The sequence below is a fragment of the Bombina bombina genome, chromosome 2 (assembly GCF_027579735.1).
Source record: "Bombina bombina isolate aBomBom1 chromosome 2, aBomBom1.pri, whole genome shotgun sequence".
Taxonomy (NCBI): domain Eukaryota; kingdom Metazoa; phylum Chordata; class Amphibia; order Anura; family Bombinatoridae; genus Bombina; species Bombina bombina.
In genome coordinates, this window is record NC_069500.1 from 812,217,254 (window position 1) to 812,237,278 (window position 20,025).

General features: G+C 38.2%; 1 protein-coding gene across 2 annotated transcripts; it reads right to left on the minus strand.

The window, feature by feature from the left end:
* Positions 1 to 717: 717 nt before the first annotated feature.
* On the minus strand, positions 718 to 19,906 carry MED11 (mediator complex subunit 11). 2 transcript variants are annotated; one of them, XM_053703039.1, is made up of 5 exons: positions 19,767 to 19,906; positions 18,429 to 18,560; positions 16,966 to 17,113; positions 1,741 to 1,871; positions 718 to 1,185 (listed from the first exon to the last, which is right to left on the minus strand). In XM_053703039.1, the coding sequence occupies exons 3-5, from the start codon at positions 17,048 to 17,050 to the stop codon at positions 1,045 to 1,047; spliced, it is 357 nt and encodes a 118-aa protein (XP_053559014.1). In that variant the 5' UTR covers positions 17,051 to 17,113; positions 18,429 to 18,560; positions 19,767 to 19,906; the 3' UTR covers positions 718 to 1,044. The 2 variants fall into 2 exon arrangements, with proteins under 2 accessions (XP_053559014.1, XP_053559013.1); XM_053703038.1 differs by having other exon boundaries at positions 19,756 to 19,895.
* Between the last annotated feature and the right edge of the window lie 119 nt (positions 19,907 to 20,025).

The window sequence follows — 20,025 nt, forward strand, 5'->3', positions numbered from 1 at the left end:
GTAGAAATAAACTAAGTTAAAAAACACCACAGACCTCTCACAGCAACCTATCTTTAGTTAGGCTGCAAGAGAATGACTGAATATGACATGTGAGGGGAGGAGCTATATAGCAGCTCTGCTTGGGTGATCCTCTTGCAGCTTCCTGTTAGGAAGAGATATATTCCACAAGTAATGGATGACCCGTGGACTGACTACACTTAACAAGAGAAATGTATTTAGTGTTTTAAGTCCGTTTAACTCTTCCTACTCCAAATATAAAGCCAGACAGTACATCATATTGTTCTCACTTTGTCCTAATACACAGATTTAAAAATTATATCAAACACCTATAGTATTGAAGTAAAACTTGAGTTTGTCCCATACTCCACATGAGGGTAAAAAATAAATTCTCTAACCTGCAAATCATATGCAGCATTTTAAAAACCTAAGTAACAGATTTAGCATTTTGGACTCTCTAGGAAGCTTGAGACAAAGCACAATTTTTACACAAAAGCAAGATGTGATTACTGGCCCTTTAAGACAGCTAACCTCTTGCCACCTCCTATTACAGGCATCAAAGTAATCACATTTACAATTATAAAGACAGGACACATACTGCTTAGGTCACTTTTAGAACTCTCATCACCTTCTAATATTTTAACATAAACATCACACATCTATAAACAAAAGAGGAAAAATTATAACAAGGCGACAGGAGTGGATATACAAATTAACCAATACAGCAAGATGCAAGTATTTATTTCTTCAATCAAATGCTCAGCTAACATGAGACTATTAATATAATACATTTTAGGAACAGCATCAACAGCATGAGAATGAAAGTGTGGAAGTATTTTTCTAAAATGGGGTCCACTTGTCAATGAAACTGGCTATTTCTTACATTGCCACAGCAATAAGTTTAAGGATGTGTTATCCGTGCAGTCTTTGTGCCTTTTGTCAACTTAGAGGGGTGGTTTTGTACGATTTTGTTTTGTGTTCAAATCTGCACCAGTGTTTTTCTGTATTCTTACAAAACTTGGTGATAGAGCTTCTTCGGTGTATCATTCAAGGCTGCTCCAACATCTGCTCACATGTCCTGCTTAGTTCTGTTATCTTTACTCTGGCATAGTCAATTCTATTTAATGCCATGGTGCCATCCTTCCGGGAGCTGTAACTGGAGCCTTCATGCGGCTGTCCTGTTGCTACCTGCAGTGAGAGTACAGATTCCAAGATCAGTGGGTTATCTGAACACTAACATAGCACCAAGCTGCAAAGTATTGCTCTGCCAGCTTCCAACTAATTCAGTGCTGCTCCACCAATCTCCCTTCATTCATTAACATTCTTAAAGGGACACTAAACACAAGTTTTTTTTCTTTAATGATTCAGATAGAGCATGCAATTTTAAACAACTTTCTAATTTACTCCTATGATCAAAGTTTTTGTTCTTTTGCGATCTTTATTTAAAAAGCAGGAATGTGATACATAGAAGCCGGCCCATTTTTGGTTATGCTTGCTTATTGGTGGGTAATACATGTCAGCCTCCAATAAGCAAGCACTATCCATGGTGCTGGCTGCTAAGAGTTACATTCATGATTTTCAAATAAAGATAGCAAGAGAACGAAGAAAAATTGATCATAGGAGTCAATTAGAATGTTGATTAAAATTACATGCTCTATCTGAATCATGAAAGAGAAAATTTGGGTTAAGTGTCCTTTAATTTTGATTTGCTGTCAGACATTGCCCCTATCTGACAGGTGTTACCTGGGTAAGGTAGCGGATCTGTGCCGAGAGCTCAGACTCCACCTTTTGTACAGAGCCTGTAAACTGAGTTGCATGTCTGTCCAGTATACGTTCATTAGGCTTTTCCTTTGAGAGCTCCAAAATCACATTCCCTGCAAGAGAGGAGAAAGTGAAGAATATCATAGTATAATGAAATAAGTAACTATCCTACTTTATACCAACACTGCCAGATAAAGACTAAATGCTATGTAATTGTGTGCAGAACAAACCTAAAACAGTGCATCATTAAAAGGGGCAATTTACTTCTATTAACAAAATGTGTACAGTCATTTTATATTTAAACTTTTTGAGTCACCAGCTCCTACTGAGCATATGCATTTGTGATTGGCTAATGGCTGTCACATGGTACAGGGGGAGTGAAAATAGACATAACTTCAAATTTCGAGTAGAAGATTTTTTTTTTTTCTCTGACAATTTTAAGTTCAGACTAAGTGCTATTGCATGGTCTTTTTATCATGCATATCTAATGTGTTTACTAGTCCTTTAAGATAGGAATAGTAAATCCTATATTAGGATTAAAACTGGATTGGGGAAATTCAAAAGCGCTAAAGCCCAGCGCGGTTAGTATGGAATAGAACACCATAACGGCATTAAAAGGTTAAAAAGGGTATAGATATATATATATATTGTACAAATATATTTTATCAAATGTAGAACTCTATTGTATTATAATCACTATCTGTATCAGTATTTCTCAAACAGTGTGAGGTGACTTGAGCCACCAAATTTTAATCCAAACTACACTTTTGCTGATAATATAAATTATTTGTTGTATAAAAACTTTTGCCAGCCAGCTACATAATCATTCACATCCTGGGCTCCTTTCTCCTCTCCCACCTGTATTTTAATTGGCATTTTACCCACTCTAGCAGATCAGCTTTAGGATATTGAATACAAACAATAGTACAGTATTAGTAAATCAGTCAATAGGATTAGAGCTGCTAAAATCCTATTGGCTGTTCCAATCAGCCAATAGGATTGAGCTCTCATCCTATTGGCTGATTGGAATCTTTCAGCCAATAGGAATGCAAGGGACGCCATCTTGGATGGCGTCACTTGCATTGAAGTTCCAGTTTACGGCGGCGACCGTATGAAGAGGATGCTCCGCGCCGGATGTCTTCAGGATGGACCCGCTCCGCGCCTGATAGATGAAGATAGAAGATGCCGCCTGGATAAAGATTTCTTGCCGCCTGGATGAGGACTTCTCCGGCTGGATGAAGATGGAAGAGGCCGCCCATTGCCGCCTGGATGACGACGACTTTTCCGGCTGAATGGATCCTTACAGCGGGACTTTAAGAACTGTAAGTGGATCGACGGTTGCAGGGAAGTTGGGGCGGTAGATTAGGGGTGTTTAGACTCAGGGTTTATGTTAGGTGTAAATGTTACTTGTTTTCTACCATAGAAATCAATGGGTTATATTTCTTTATCTTGCAGCATTGAACATAAACTTCCCATTGATTTCTATGGCATCCACAGCCTCCAGGGTGGCGGATTGAAAACTAGGTACGATGCTTCCGAATAGCCGCGAGCGTACCTGTTAAAAGTTTGAGAACTTGGAAAAAAAAGTGTCAGATAGAGCCGAATGTGTATTTGGAACATCTGTAATGACGTAAGCATCGATCTGCATCGGATTGAGACCGGCGGATAGTATGTTACGTCACAAATTTCAACATTTGCCGGTCTTGAGGCTTTGATAACTAGGTCGGATCAATCTCACAACAATTATGACGTGGAATTTCGGCGTATTTTAGGTTGACAGCTTGATAAGCCCCTAGGGGTTAATCTTTTCTTTATTGGGACGTTTTTCCTCTTTGGGCTAATTTTGTTGAAATACTTTATTAATATGTGTGTGTCTTATGTTTTATACAGGCTTTTTACTTGCTGCATAGCTTCCTCTCTCTGCCGGTTATGTGACTTCTCTCTGCTGTTGGATATTCACGGAGCGGCGTCATTAAAGGGATACTGAATCCAATTTTTTTCTTTTGTGATTCTGATAGAGCATGCAATTTAAAGAAACTTTCTAATTTACTCCTATTAGCAAATGTTCTTCATTCTCTTGGTATCTTTATTTGAAAAGCAAGAATGTAAGGTTAGATGCCGGCCCATTTTTGGTGAACAACCCGAGTTGTTCTTGCTGATTGATGGATAAATTCATCCACCAATAAACAAGTGCTGTCCAGGGTTCTGGACTTTCTTTTTCAAATAAAGATAGCAAGAGAACGAAAATAACTTAATAATAGGAGTAAATTACAAAGTTGCATGCTCTATCTGAATCATTAAAGAAAAAAACTGGGTTCAGTATCCCTTTAAATTTCAGTCTCTTCAGTGTCGATCTACTATACGATCGTTTTAGAGACTTCTGGCAGCCAGATTTTGCTGCACAGGTATCTTCTGCGGTATCTGCAGCATTATCTGCTTTTCCTATGCTGGGAAAACGCAAGGAAGAAAATTAGACATTCAGATAGTAAGGTTTCTTTTCCACCTACTGTTTATTATCGGTTATTTGTAGAGCGCCAACAGATTCCGCAGCGCTAACTGTTACGTAGGTTGTCCTCCCTAAGTCTGATGAGGATACGCCGGTAGCCTCTGAGGGAGAAATCTCAGATTCAGACAGTATTATTCCTTCATCTGATACTGAAGACGTAAAACTTCAGATTTAAGCCTGAACATCTTTGTGTACTGTTAAAGGGGGTATTGGTTACTTTTGACGACTCCGATACGTCTGTCGTTGTCAACCCTAAGAAGTCTAGTAAACTTAATAAATGCTATGATGTTCCTTCCTCTGTGGAAGTTTTTCCTTTCCCAGACCGTGTGACAGAGATTATTTCACAGGAATGGGAGAAGCCAGGGATTCCTTTCTCCCAGCCGCCCGTATTTAAAAAGATGTTTCCTGTTGCTGACTCCATTAAAGATTCTTGGCACACGGTGCCTAAAGTAGAAGGGGCTATTTCTACTCTGGCTAAGAGAACTACGATCCCTATAGAGGATAGCTGCTTCTTTAAGGGTCCCTTGGACAAAAAGCTTATTTAAAGAAGATGTATGTTCATCAAGGTCTTCAATGGCAACCTGCAGTTTGTATTGCCACAGTAGCAAGTGTGGAATCTTATTGGTGCGACGCCTTGTCTGAATCAATTTTAGTAGAGACTCCGTTGGAGGAGATACAAGATAGGATTAAGGCTCTCAAACTAGCCGATTCCTTTTTTTCTGATGCAAACATGCAATTATTAGACTGGGAGCCAAGATGTCTGGCTTCACTGTCCTAGCCCACAGGGCATTGTGGCTAAAATCTTGGTCAGCTGATGTTACCTCTAAGTCCAAGCTTCTTCCTTACAAGGGGAAGACCTTGTTTGGACATGGTCTGGTAGAAATCATTCCTGATATTACGGGTGGAAAAGGGTCTTTTCTACCGCAAGACAAGAAGAACAGACTCAAAGGACGTCAAAGTAATTTTTGTTCCTTTCGTAACTTCAAAAGGTCAAAAAAGTCTTCCTCTCCCTCTTCCAAGCAGGAGCAGTCCAAGTCTTCTTGGAAGCCCAATCAGTCTTGGAATAAGGGAAAGCAATCAAAGAAACCTTCAGCTAAGTCTAAGTTAGCATGAAGTGTCGGCCCCCGGTCCGGATCAAGTGGGGAGCAGACTTTACCTGTTTTGTCAAGCGTGGCGACGAGATGTCCCAGATCCTTGGGCTGTGGACATAGTATCTCAGGGTTACAAAATAGAATTCAAAACTTTCCCTCCCAGGGGCAGATTCCACCTCTCAATATTATCTGCAGACCAGGTAAAAAGAGAGGCATTATTGAACTGCGTTCAGGACCTTTCCTCCTTGGGAATGATTGTTCCAGTTCCAGTAAGGGAACAGGGTCTAGGATTCTATTCAAATCTGTTTGTGGGAACTTTTTGACCCATTTTAGACCTAAAGTGCCTCTACAAGTTTCTCAGGGTACCGTCCTTCAAAATGGAAACCATTCGTTCCATTCTTTCTTTGGTCCAAGAGGGTCAGTTCATGACGACCATAGACCTGAAGGAAGCTTATCTTCATGTTCCCATCCACAGGGATCATCACAAATTCCTGAGATTCGCCTCTCTAGACAAACACTTTCACTTTGTGGCTCTTCCGTTTGGCCTTGCCACAGCTCCCAGAATTTTCTCAAAGGTTCTGGGGGCTTTCTTGGCAGTAATCAGGTCTCTGGAAATTTCAGTGGCGCCATACCTGGATGACATCTTTTCAACAAGCAAACTCTCATACAGAGATCTTGTTGTCTTTTCTACGTTCCCACAGTTGGAAAGTGACTCCCTATCTATGAAATTTTTTCTGATGGGGGTCAGAAAATCCAAAATTCTCTCCTCTTGCCTCTCTCTTCAGTTTACTGTTCGGCCATCAGTGGCTCAATCTATGGCGGTAATTGGTCTGATTTCCTTTGCTTGATTCCATTTGAGAGCTCTGCAATTATGCATGCTCAGACAATGGAACGGAGACTATTCGGATTTGTCTCAGAGGATAGATCTAGACCAGTCGACAAGAGACTCTCTCCCATGGTGGCTTTCTCAGGACCATCTGTCTCAGGGCACATGCTTCCAGAGACCTTCCTGGGTGATTGTGACAACGGACGCCAGCCTGCTAGGCTGGGGAGCAGTCTGGGACTCATTAAAGGAGCAGGGACTATGGACTCGGAAGGAGTCTGCTCTCCCCATAAATATCTTGGAGTTGAGAGCGATTTACAATGCTCTGATGGCTGGCCTCAATTGTTCTTAACCCGGTTTATCAGGTTTCAGTCGGACATCACCTCAGTAGCTTACATCAACCACCAGGGAGGAACTCGGAGTTCCTTAGCCATGAAGGAGGTGGCACAGATTATTCAGTGGGCGGAAGCTCACAATTGTTGTCTGCCATCTACATTCCTGGAGTGGACAACTGGGAAGCGGATTTCCTGAGCAGACAGACATTTCATCCTGGGGAGTGGGCTCTCCATCCGGAGGTGTTCTCCAGGTTAACCATCACATAGGGATGCCGGAGTTGGATCTGATGGCGTCTCTGCAGAACGCTAAGCTTCCAAGGTACGGTTAAAGGTCAAGAGATCGTCAGGCCGCTCTGATAGATGCTCCGGCCGTTGCATGGGATTTTGGTCTAGCATACCCGTTTCCTCGGTGTGCGCTCTTTTCACATCAAAACAAGAGAGCATCTGTAATTCTAATAGCTCCTGCATGGTCTCGCAGGATCTGATATGCAGACTTAGTGAAGATGTCTTCTCAGCCGCCTTGGAGGCGGCCTCTGAGGAAGGACATTCTAACGCAGGGTCCATTACAACATCCAAATCTTGTTTCTCTGAATCTGACTGCTTGGAGATTGAACGCTTAGTTCTGTCTAAGCATGGATTTTCTGAGTCGATCATTGAGACCATGATCTGGGCTTGCAAGCCTGTTACTTAAAAAATTTACCATAAGGTATGGCGTAAATACCTTTATTGGTGTGAATCTAAGGGCTACTCTTGGAGTAGGGTCAGGATTCCTAGAATTTTGTCTTTTCTCCAGGAAGGTCTGGAGAAAGGGTTGTCAGTCAGTTTTCTGAAAAGGCAGATTTCTGCAAAAACTATTTAGTTACACAAGCGTCTGGCGGATGTGCCAGATGTTCAATCTTTTTGTCAGGCCCTGGTCAGAATCAGGCCTGTGTTTAAACCTGTTGCTTCTCCTTGAAACCTTAATCTTGTTCTTAAAGTTGTGCAGCAGGCTCCGTTTGAGCCAATGCATTCCATAGATATTAAAGTTGCTATCTTGGAAGGTTTTATTTCTTATTGCTATCTCTTCTGCTCGTAGAGTTTCGGAACTCTCGGCTTTGCAGTGTGATTCACCTTACCTTATCTTTCATGCGGATAAGGCGGTTCTTCGTACTAAATTGGGGTTTCTTCCTAAAGTAGTTTCGGATAGAAATATTAATCAGGAAATTGTTCTTCCTTCTCTCGGTCCCAATCCTTCTTCTCATAAAGAACGTCTGTTGCACAACTTGGATGTTGTGCATGCTCTAAAATTCTACCTACAGGCGACTAAGGATTTTCGCCAGTCTTCTACCCTGTTTGTTTCTCAGGAAAGCGTAAGGGTCAGAAGGCTACTTCTCTTTCCCTCTGGTTGAGAAGTACGATTTGTTTTGCTTATAAGACTGCTGGACAGCAGCCTCCTGAGAAAATTACAGCTCATTCCACTAGGGCTATCTCCTCTTCTTGGGCTTTAAAAGATGAGGCTTCTGTGGAACAGCTTTGCAAGGCTGCAACTTGGTCCTCTTTGCATACTTTTTCCAAATGTGATACTTTTGCCTCGTCTGAGGCCTCTTTTTGGAGAAAGGTTCTTCAAGCGGTGGTGCCTTCTGTTTAGGTCTGCCTGTCTTGTTCTCCCTCCCTGTTCATTCTGTGTCCTCTAGCTTGGGTATTGGTTCCCACTAGTAATTGAATGACGTTGTGGACTCTCCATATCTTGGGAAAGAAAACAAAATGTATGCTAACCTGATAAATTTCTTTCTTTCCGGATATGGAGAGTCCACGACCCCAGCCTTTATTAAGACAGTAGCATAAATTTTGTTTTACTATAAAAAATATATATATATATATATATATATATATATATATATATATATATATATATATATATATATATATATATAAATATATATTCTAAAATACGATGAAAAAATTGAAAGAAAGAAAAAAAAAAAACACTTTTTCTAACTTTGACCCCCAAAATATGTTACACATCTACAAGCACCAAAAATTCTGTCCTGAGTTTAGAAATACCCAATGTTTACATGTTATTTGGTATTTTTGCAAGTTAAAAGGGCAATAAGTACAAGCAGCACTTTGCTATTTCCAAACCATTTTTTTTTTTCAAAATTAGCAATAGTTACATTGTAACACTGAATCCCTGAATAACCCTTCACATGTATATATATTTCTTAAGTAGACAATCCAAAGTATTGATCTAGGGAGGCCCATTTTGGTATATTTCATGCCACCATTTCACCGCCAAATGCGATCAAATAGAGAGCTGTTTGAGAGGGATCAAGGGGTGGTGTCAGGTGAGAGGCTAACCTCTACACCACTGGTTTTCAAACCTGTCTGACTGCTTGGAGATTGAACGCTTAGTTCTGTCTAAGCATGGATTTTCTGAGTCGATAATTGAGACCATGATCTGGGCTTGCAAGCCTGTAACTTAAAAAATTTACCATAAGGTATGGCGTAAATACCTTTATTGGTGTGAATCTAAGTGCTACTCCTGGAGTAGGGTCAGGATTCCTAGAATTTTGTCTTTTCTCCAGGAAGGTCTGGAGAATGGGTTGTCAGTCAGTTCTCTGAAAGGGCAGATTTCTGCAAAAACTATTTAGTTACACAAGCGTCTGGCGGATGTGCCAGATGTTCAATCTTTTTGTCAGGCCCTGGTCAGAATCATGCCTGTGTTTAAACCTGTTGCTTCTCCTTGAAACCTTAATCTTGTTCTTAAAGTTGCGCAGCAGGCTCCGTTTGAGCCAATGCATTCCATAGATATTAAGTTGCTATCTTGGAAGGAAAACAAAATGTATGCTAACCTGATAAATTTCTTTCTTCCCGGATATGGAAAGTGCACGACCCCAGCCTTTATTAAGACAGCAATTCTTGACTAAACCTCATGCACCTCTACACCTTTGTGTTATTCTTTTTCCATTTCCTTTCGGTCGAATGACTGGGGATTATGGGTAGGGGACGTCGTAATCTCTCCATTTCCAAAAAGAAAGAAATTTATCAGATAAGCATAAATTTAGTTTTACTATAAAAATATATATATATATATATATATATATTTATATATATACAGGGAGTGCAGAATTATTAGGCAAGTTGTATTTTTGAGGATTAATTTTATTATTGAACAACAACCATGTTCTCAATGAACCCAAAAAACTCATTAATATCAAAGCTGAATATTTTTGGAAGTAGTTTTTAGTTTTAGCTATTTTAGGGGGATATCTGTGTGTGCAGGTGACTATTACTGTGCATAAATATTAGGCAACTTAACAAAAAACAAATATATACCCATTTCAATTATTTATTTTTACCAGTGAAACCAATATAACATCTCAACATTCACAAACATACATTTCTGACATTCAAAAACAAAACAAAAACAAATCAGTGACCAATATAGCCACCTTTCTTTGCAAGGACACTCAAAAGCCTGCCATCCATGGATTCTGTCAGTGTTTTGATCTGTTCACCATCAACATTGCGTGCAGCAGCAACCACAGCCTCCCAGACACTGTTCAGAGAGGTGTACTGTTTTCCCTCCTTGTAAATCTCACATTTGATGATGGACCACAGGTTCTCAATGGGGTTCAGATCAGGTAAACAAGGAGGCCATGTCATTAGATTTTCTTCTTTTATACCCTTTCTTGCCAGCCACGCTGTGGAGTACTTGGACGCGTGTGATGGAGCATTGTCCTGCATGAAAATCATGTTTTTCTTGAAGGATGCAGACTTCTTCCTGTACCACTGCTTGAAGAAGGTGTCTTCCAGAAACTGGCAGTAGGACTGGGAGTTGAGCTTGACTCCATCCTCAACCCAAAAAGGCCCCACAAGCTCATCTTTGATGTTACCAGCCCAAACCAGTACTCCACCTCCACCTTGCTGGCGTCTGAGTCGGACTGGAGCTCTCTACCCTTTACCAATCCAGCCACGGGCCCATCCATCTGGCCCATCAAGACTCACTCTCATTTCATCAGTCCATAAAACCTTAGAAAAATCAATCTTGAGATATTTCTTGGCCCAGTCTTGACGTTTCAGCTTGTGTGTCTTGTTCAGTGGTGGTCGTCTTTCAGCCTTTCTTACCTTGGCCATGTCTCTGAGTATTGTACACCTTGTGCTTTTGGGCACTCCAGTGATGTTGCAGCTCTGAAATATGGCCAAACTGGTGGCAAGTGGCATCTTGGCAGCTGCACGCTTGACTTTTCTCAGTTCATGGGCAGTTATTTTGCGTCTTGGTTTTTCCACACGCTTCTTGCGACCCTGTTGACTATTTTGAATGAAATGCTTGATTGTTCGATGATCACGCTTCAGAAGCTTTGCAATTTTAAGAGTGCGGCATCCCTCTGCAAGATATCTCACTATTTTTGACTTTTCTGAGCCTGTCAAGTCCTTCTTTTGACCCATTTTGCCAAAGGAAAGGAAGTTGCCTAATAATTATGCACACCTGATATAGGGTGTTGATGTCATTAGACCACACCCCTTCTCATTACAGAGATGCACATCACCTAATATGCTTAATTGGTAGTAGGACCAACATGCATAAAGAGGATGATGTGGTCAAAATACTCATTTGCCTAATAATTCTGCACTCCCTGTATATATATATATATATATATATATATATATATATATATATATATATATATATATATATATATATATATATATATATATATATATATATATATATTATAAAATATGATGAAAAAACAAACACTTTTTCTAACTTTGACCCCCAAAATCTGTTACACATCTACCAGCAACAAAAAACACCCATGCTAAATAGTTTCTAAATTTTGTCCTGTGTTTAGAAATACCCAATGTTTACATGTTCTTTGGTATTTTTGCAAGTTAAAAGGGCAATAAGTACAAGCAGCACTTTGCTATTTCCAAACCATTTTTTTTTTCAAAATTAGCAATAGTTACATTGTAACACTGAATCCCTGAATAACCCTTCACATGTATATATTTTTTCTTAAGTAGACAACCCAAAGTATTGATCTAGGGCGGCCCATTTTGGTATATTTCAAGCCACCATTTCACCGCCAAATGCGATCAAATAGAGAGCTGTTTGAGAGGGATCAAGGGGTGGTAAGTGTCAGGTGAGAGGCTAACCTCTACACCACTGGTTTTCAAACCTGTCCTCAGGCCCCCCCCCCCCCCAACAGGCCAGATTTTCAGGATTACCTTGAATGAGCTGATTGTTTCACCTGTGCTCCAGTTCAGATATCCTCAAAATGTGGCCTGTTAGAGAGGCCTGAGGACAGGTTTGAAAACCAGTGCTCTACAGCATGGCTAAAATTAACCTTACAAGTTACTTAATTAACCCCTTCACTGCTGGGAATAATAAAAAAAAAGTGTGGTGTGCAGCTGCAATAAGCGGCCTTCTTATTACAAAAAAGCAATGGCAAAGCCATATATGTCTGCTATTTCTGAACAAACGGGAATCCCATATAAGCATTTACAACCATTTGTGGTTTGTAAATGATTTCAGTGAGAAACCTAAAGTTTGTGAAAAAGTTAACTTTTTTTAAAATTATTTTATTGCATTTGGCGATGCAAAGGTGGCATAAAATATACCAAAATAAGCATATATATATATATATATATATATATATATATATATATATATATATATATATATATATATATATATATATATATATATATATTAGTTTTGATAGGTAAATAAAAAAACAAGGCTCTATTTGTGTGTATCCGCCACAATTCAATCCACCTACCTAGCACCAAACACACCATGTGACTCCGACATGAATAACGGACCTGATTTGGAACCTTATAACATGACTACTTGAATGGGAACTGTTTCCAATGACCCATCTGATTGGCTGACAATAAGGAAGTTGCAAGGAATTGGGTAGAACGAGTTCATACTCATCCAATCATAATAATAATTTTAAATTACAATTCTAAAATAAAAACATTGTTATTACGCCAATTAGTTTTTAAGGTGATTATAATAACAGACATAATATGAAGTTGGATGGGGATAAACTGTTAAAATAGGATGTTTTTCATTGCAAATATTTTGAGTCCTATTCCGGGAAACCGGAAGTGGAACGTTACTTACCTGTATTTAAAGCAGCTGAGCGTTTGAAACAGCAGCACTTTCTCAACTTTGTTGAAACGCGTAGAGCCATTTTTATACTTGTCTTTGAAAGACCTGTTTTAAATAAATGTTTGTTTTGCCAAATATTTGCTGTTTTTTTGAAACCACAAAAAATCTTTTTAACCACATTGCGAGGAGCTGGATTCTGACTTTATTGGAGTGAGTATACTGCACTTAAAGTGACACTGAACCCAAATTTTTTCTTTCGTGATTCAGATAGAGCATGCAATTTTAAGCAACTTTCTAATTTACACCTATTATCATTATTCTTCATTCCCTTGCTTTCTTTATTTAAAAAAGAAGGCATCTAAGCTATTTTTTGGTTCAGAACCATGGAAAGCACTTGTTTATTGGTGGGTGAATTTATCCACCAATCAGCAAGAACAACCCAATTTGTTCACCAAAAATAGGCCAGCATCTAAACTTACATTCTTGCATTTCAAATAAAGATACCAAGAGAATGAAGACAATTTGATAATAGGAGTCAATTAGAAAGTTGCTTAAAACTGTATGCTCTATCTGAATCACAAAAGAAAATTTTTGGGATCAGTGTCCCTTTAATATACTTTATTGAATACAACATATACCAGTGAAAGCTCTATTCCTTTTAGCTATATCCACTAAGGAGACAACCCTACAAAAGCCTTACTCCACATTAAAGAAGCACTCTGGAGAATTGAAGAAGTCGGACTCTAAATTTATCGGAGTGAGTATATTGCACCCATCTTATTGTGTTCATCTATACACATCAAAGTGAAGTTTCTTTTCTGCAGTTACTATTGGAAGCTTTGATTTATTGGAGGGGATAACATTAGAACCTGTGCCTCTTTTTTCCAAATTCCAATTAGTTTAACCCGTTAGGACGTTCCATGCCGCCCTAACTGCGATGGGCTTTTGCACCGTTAGGAAGGCATGGGATGTCCTAGCCATTTGGCTGTCCTGAAGCCATAGCTTTTGGGGGCGTGCCTAGCTTCATAGGCACTCCCCCCCCATCCCCGACCCCATCATTGAAATCACGCGATCGCATGAACGATTGCGTGATTTCAACTTTTACTTATTTGTAGATAAATAAGTCCAGGCAGGAAGGGGTTAAAGAGACAGTTTAGTCAGAATTAAACCTTCATGATTCATATAGATCTTTTTAAACAATAAAAATACTGGGAGTGGACTTTCCCATTAAAGGGACACTGAACCCAAAGTTTTTCTTTCATGCTTCAGATAGAGCATGCAATTTTAAGCAACTTTCTAATTTACTCCTATTATCAATTTTTCTTCATTCTCTTGCTATCTTTATTTGAAAACGGCATCTAAGATTTTTTTTGGTTCAGACTCTGGACAGCACTTTTTATTTTTTTATTTGTGGATGAATTTATCCACCAATCAGCAAGAATAACCCAGGTTATTCACCAAAAATGGAACGGCATCTAAACTTACATTCTTGCATTTCAAATAAAGAAAATTTGATAATAGGAGTAAATTAGAAAGTTGTTTAAAATGGCATGCTCTATCTGAATCACGAAAGAAAAAAAAATTGGGTTCAGTGCCCCTTTAAGAGAAACCCCAGTTAGAGAACAATGGAAAGAAAAGGAGGCTGCTGCGCATTTGGCATTTTTAGACAGAGCTTTCATTAAATTTTCAAAAACAGAAAAGCAATAGTTTTACATTTCAAAAATATGCATCTTAAACAGTATTTAAAAATAGTTAAAGGGATATTAAACCCAAATTGTTTTCTTTAATGATTCATGTATAGGGCATGCAATTTTAAGCAACTTTCTAGTTTACACCTATTATCACGTTTTCTTCATTCTCTTGGTATCTTTATTTGAGAAAGCAGGAATGTAAGTTTAAAGGGACATCCCGGTGAAAATTTAAATGCACATAGATGAATTACATCTTTGAATAGAAACATATTTCCAATATACATGCATTTACAAAAATGCTTCTATTAAAAGTTATAACTGTTTTAGTGTTAACGTTTTTCTATGCACAAGCATGTGAAGCATAACTAGATATTCTCAGTGCACCAGCATTTTAAGTGTTGCAGCTGCTCAGAGCGCCAGAGGGGCTTGTATCATGTCAGCAAATAACAAATTGAGTAATTACCAGATGGTACAAGCACCTTAGGCTCTCTGAGCAAGTGTTGTATTTAAAATGCTGGTGCACAGTGCATACGTAGATACACATTTGAAACAGCTATAGTTTTTATTATAATCATTTTTGATAATACATATATATTACAAAAATGCTTCTATTCAAATATGAAATGTTACTGGCCCATTTTTGATTCAGCACCCCGGGTGGTGCTTGATGATTTGTTCTCTTGGTATCAAATAAAGATACCAAGAGAACAAAGAAAAAATGACAATAGGAGTAAATTGGAAAGTTGCTTAAAATGGCATGCTCTATCTGAATCATGAAAGCAAAAAAATGGGTTTCATGTCCCTTTAACCCCTTAACAACCGAGGATGTGTCAGGCATGTCCTAGAAAAATAGAAAGAGAGCCAGCGAGTCATCCAAAATGCTCAAGTAGTAAAATATAAAACTTTATTCAAACAGATTCAAGGAAAAACAAGTACAAGGCAGCAGACAATGGGCTATCTTACGCGTTTCGGCCTTCAGGCCTTATTCATATACATGTGTCCTACAAAAAGCAGCCGTTAAGAACCAAGGACGTGCCTGACACGTCCTCTGGGGTTTCAAGCTCTGGAAGCGATTGTGATCGCTTCCAGACACTTTCAGGGTATTGTGGCGATACCTCGATATTGAGGCATCGTGCAATACCCTTTCCTAAGACACAGATGCAGAGAGGGCCATTTTGTTGCCGTCTCTGCATCGGACAGTGATAGCGCCGATCATTGATGGCGTGGGAGGGACCGATAGATCCGATGAGTGATCACGGCAGTGAGTGGGATGGAGGGAGGAGGGAAAGGTAGGAGAGGGGGATCCTATGTGGGATCCATGCTTCTAAAGGGAACATTGGAGGGGGGGCAGCTACACTACAGAAAAATAGTTTTTTTTTTATTTATTTTTTAATACAAAAAACGCAAAATTTTAACCAAACTGGGTACTGTGAGACAACTGACAGTACCCAAGATGGTGGCAAATAGGTAGAGGGGGGAGGGTTAGAGAGCTGTTTGGGGGGGCTCAGGGAGGTTGGGTGGTAAGGGGGATCCTACACTGCAGAAAATATATAATAAAAAAAAAAAAATCAAACCCTTTTATTTTTATACTGGCAGACTTTCTGACAGTACTTAAGATGGTGGTGACAATTGTTAGGTGGGGGAGGGATGAGAGCTGTTTGAGAGGTGTCAGGGAGGGATCAGGGGGTGTAATGTGTCAGGTGGGATGCCGATCTCTACACTAAAGCTAAAACTAACCCTACAAGCTCCCAAATTAACGCCTTCACTGCTGGGCATAATACAAGCGTGGTGCGCAGCGACATTTAGCGGCCTTTTAATTACCAAAAAGTAATGCTAAAGCCATATATGTCTGCTATTTCTGAACAAAGGGGATTCCAGAGAAGCATTTACAACCATTTGTGCCATAATTGCACAAGCTGTTTGTAAATAATTTCAGTGAAAAACCTAAAGTTTGTGAAAAAGTGAACAATTTTTTTTTATTTAATCGCATTTGGCGATGAAATAGTGGCATGAAATATACCAAAATGGGCATAGATTAATACTTTTGGTTGTCTACTAAAAAAAAAAAAATATACATTTGAAGGGTTATTCAGGGATTCCTGACAGATATCAGTGTTACAATGCAACTATCACTAATTTTGAGAAAAAAAAATGGTTTGGAAATAGCAAAGTGCTACTTGTATTTATTGCCCTATAACTTGCAAAAAAAGCAAAGAACGTGTAAACATAGGGTATTTCTAAACTCAGGACAAAATTTAGAAACCATTTACCATGGGTGTTTTTTGGTGGTTGTAGATGTGTAACAGATTTTAGGGGTCAAAGTTAGAAAAGGTGTGGGGTTTTTTTTCCATTTTTTCATCATATTTTATAAAAAAAAATTATAGTAAAGATTTAATGAAAATAATGGTATCTTTAGAAAGTCTATTTAATGGCGAGAAAAAACCGTATATAATATGTGTGGGTACAATAAATGAGTAAGAGAAAAATTACAGTTAAAAACAAACACCGCAGAAATATAATAGCCCAGGGTAAGAAAATTGAAAAATGGTCTGGTCACTAAGGGATTAAAGACTTTTGTGCTTATTTACAAGTTTCTAGAAATGTGATTATGTATCCATTACATGTCTTGCAGAGATGTCTAATCTCTATTCTGGGTACCTGCATTTAGAAGGATGGCTGCTATTTCCCTCTCAATCTCCTCCAGGACACGCAATCTCTCGTTCGCCATACTGTAGGTGGCCATAAGACTTTGCTGTGTGTGATTTAAGGAATCTTTGCAGCTTAATTGTATACCTTATCAATGTCACTAAAGGAAAAACAATGTTCCTGGTTATTAAAAGTCTCAAATGTCAGAACACAAAAGGCAATGCAAACACTAGAAAATTAGACAGATTAAAGAAACACAAACCTTTTATTTTGGGGTTACGATAAAACATACAAATTTTAATTTTTTTTCTAAATTTACAGCTATTATCAAAAGTACTTTGTTCACACTGCATTCTTTGTTGAAGAGCATACCTAGGTAGGTAGAGTGCACGAGTCTGGAGCACCACATATTAGCAGACACTGCTGTCATCTAGTACACTTGCAAATTTGTAACATTGTTAAAAGTATTCTCAAAAACTGATGCCCTATAGTGCTCTGGACACGTGCATACACACAGTAGCCTATCTACCTGCTTTTCAACATAGGATAATGAGAGAACTAAGTAAATCAAATAACAAGCAATTTGGAGTTTATTTTAACAAAAAATGTATGTCTTTTTTTTTTAACTCAAGATACATGTTTTTATACAGATTTTATCACAAAGTATCAAAGGCTCAATATTTTATCCACAAAGCTCTGAAAAGTTTAATTGCATATATTTAGATCAGTAATGTCCAACAGATCAGTAATTTAGAAGCTTTAAAGGGATTGTAAAGTTTGCCTATTTAATGCACAGCATATAAAATCATTCATAAAAACAGGGGCAAATCATTCATTAAAATATTTAAAGACGCTTCCTTTGTACAAGCTGGACGCCAAATGTGGCACGCAATGATGGGATGAAGCCGGATTCATCATTGATCAGCTAAATAAAGTATAAGATGTGGGCAAAGGAACAGCGCAATGTTTACCATCAATAATGGTAATTATTTTAAGAATGAAGCGTCTTTAAATATTTTAATGAATGAAAGTGTCCCTGTTTTTATGGATGATTTGATATACTGTGTATTAAATAATACAAACTTTACAATCACTTTAAGAGCCACAGATCAATATTATAGAAGCCGCACTGAAATGTTGAGGGGCACAGAGCCTGATTTAGGGAAGGTTGCAGGATACTCTCTGCTGTTTTCCCCTGAGGCACTGCAAAAACTAGTGCAGAAGGTCTATAGTGGCACACAGGCCCCATTTGCCCCCCCCCCCCCCTATTTATATAGAAACTTCATGTAGAAATAGAGTAAAAAGAGAGAGGATAGTATAGGCCCTGTTCAAATGAGTGGGCATTTTTTTGAAACATCATAAGATTTGCAAAATAAAAAATTAAACAAAACAAGAAAGGGATAATACCATGTTAAAGGGATATTGTAATGCAAACATATTCTCAGAAACATTGCAACATGTAAATTTTTACTTACCCCCAAAAAGGGGTTAAATACATAGGTAAATTCCACCTTGGAAGCTATAAGGTTTGCAGCTCCATAGCAGGACTGAGTCAGTGAATGGGGGGTTGTGTAATTGCTGATCTTGATTATCTGTCCGGATGTATACTGCAGAGACAATAATCATAAAACCATTAAGAAGAGTTTTCAATCTGTATCTAGATAAAAGGTTTCTAAGTAAATCTGACAATACACTATTGCATATTTTAAAACTGGTTTGAAATACCTTTAACAGCTATCATGGTAGCAGTGACCAATGCATACTTGGGTGAGCAAATATAATGTAAAAAATATTCTAAATAAACTAGAAAATCACTGATGTGTATTTCAAATAACCCTTACTGTATTACTTTTTATAATCCATCAAATGTATCTTTAATCTTAAATTATTATCTAATTGTTTTTTAAAAGACCATTAAAAAGACACTGAACCCAAATTTTTTATTTCATGTTTCAGATAGAGCATGCAATTTTAAGCAACTTTCTAATTTACTCCTATTATCATGTTTTCTTCATTCACTTGCTATCTTTATTTGAAAAAGAAGGCATCTAAGCTTATTTTTTGGTTCAGACTCTGGATAGCACTTTTTTTATTGGTGGATGAATTTATCCACCAATCAGCAAGAATAACCCAGGTTATTCACCAAAAATGGTCCGGCATCTAAACTTACATTCTTGCATTTCAAATAAAGATAGCAAGAGAATGAAGACAATTTGATAATAGGAATAAATTAGAAAGTTGCTTAAAATTACATGCTCTATCTGAATCACGAAAGAAAAAATTTGGGTTCAGTGTCCCTTTAAATACAGTAGAATTACATACGCAACAAAAACACTCTCTGAATTTAATTTCTTACAAATTTCAAAATGTACTTCAGTTTGCCAGCCCCTGTATCATTTATTTGCCATTAGCCAATCAAAGACTCAGACATATACACTGTAAACCCTTGCACATGTCAGTAGTAGCTGGTGCCTCGAAAAGTGTGCATATAAATAGACTGTGCACAATTTGATAACGTAAGTATATTGGAAAGTCGCAAGTCGCTTTCAATTGAATGCTCTGATTCATGAAAGTGTAATTTTGTCTTTAGTGTCTTTCACTTTGTGCCAATCTAAAACTAGTTTGCTTTTTAATGTAGTCACGTTGTGTCAATAAATGTTATCAAAACTTTATAAACCAGTCACACAGTAACGCCCGACAATAGACTGCAAATGTTATATTGAGTTGAAAATAGAATATAATTATTAACATACTTTGCAACAAAATAGTTACTTAAAACAAAGTGCCAACATTTTTACGTACACTTCACTTACGGCGGCAGCCTAGGTTCTCCCTGTACAAAGATGACAGGACACTTCCGGTTCCTTTAACTCTACATACAGACAGTCTGACACCCTTTTAGTATGAGTACTGTATATAGCTAGTGTAGTTCACTGCTGATGGAAGATGTCAAATGATAATATGTATTGTACGTTCTCAATATTTGGAGTACAAAGATGGAGGCAACACTAATTTCCGGATGTCACCGAGCTAACAAAAGGACTACGCTTGCGGCGCTAGAACGCCTCCTAC

Coding starts and splice junctions, on each gene's coding strand:
- MED11 (XM_053703039.1), bottom strand. CDS start 17,050: ATGGCCACCTACAGTATGGCGAACGAGAGATTGCGTGTCCTGGAGGAG. Junction 1,872..16,965: donor AGCCATCCTTCTAAATGCAG/GTACCCAGAATA, acceptor CCTCTCTTGCAG/GGAATGTGATTTTGGAGCTC. Junction 1,186..1,740: donor AGATCCGCTACCTTACCCAG/GTAACACCTGTC, acceptor CTCTCACTGCAG/GTAGCAACAGGACAGCCGCA.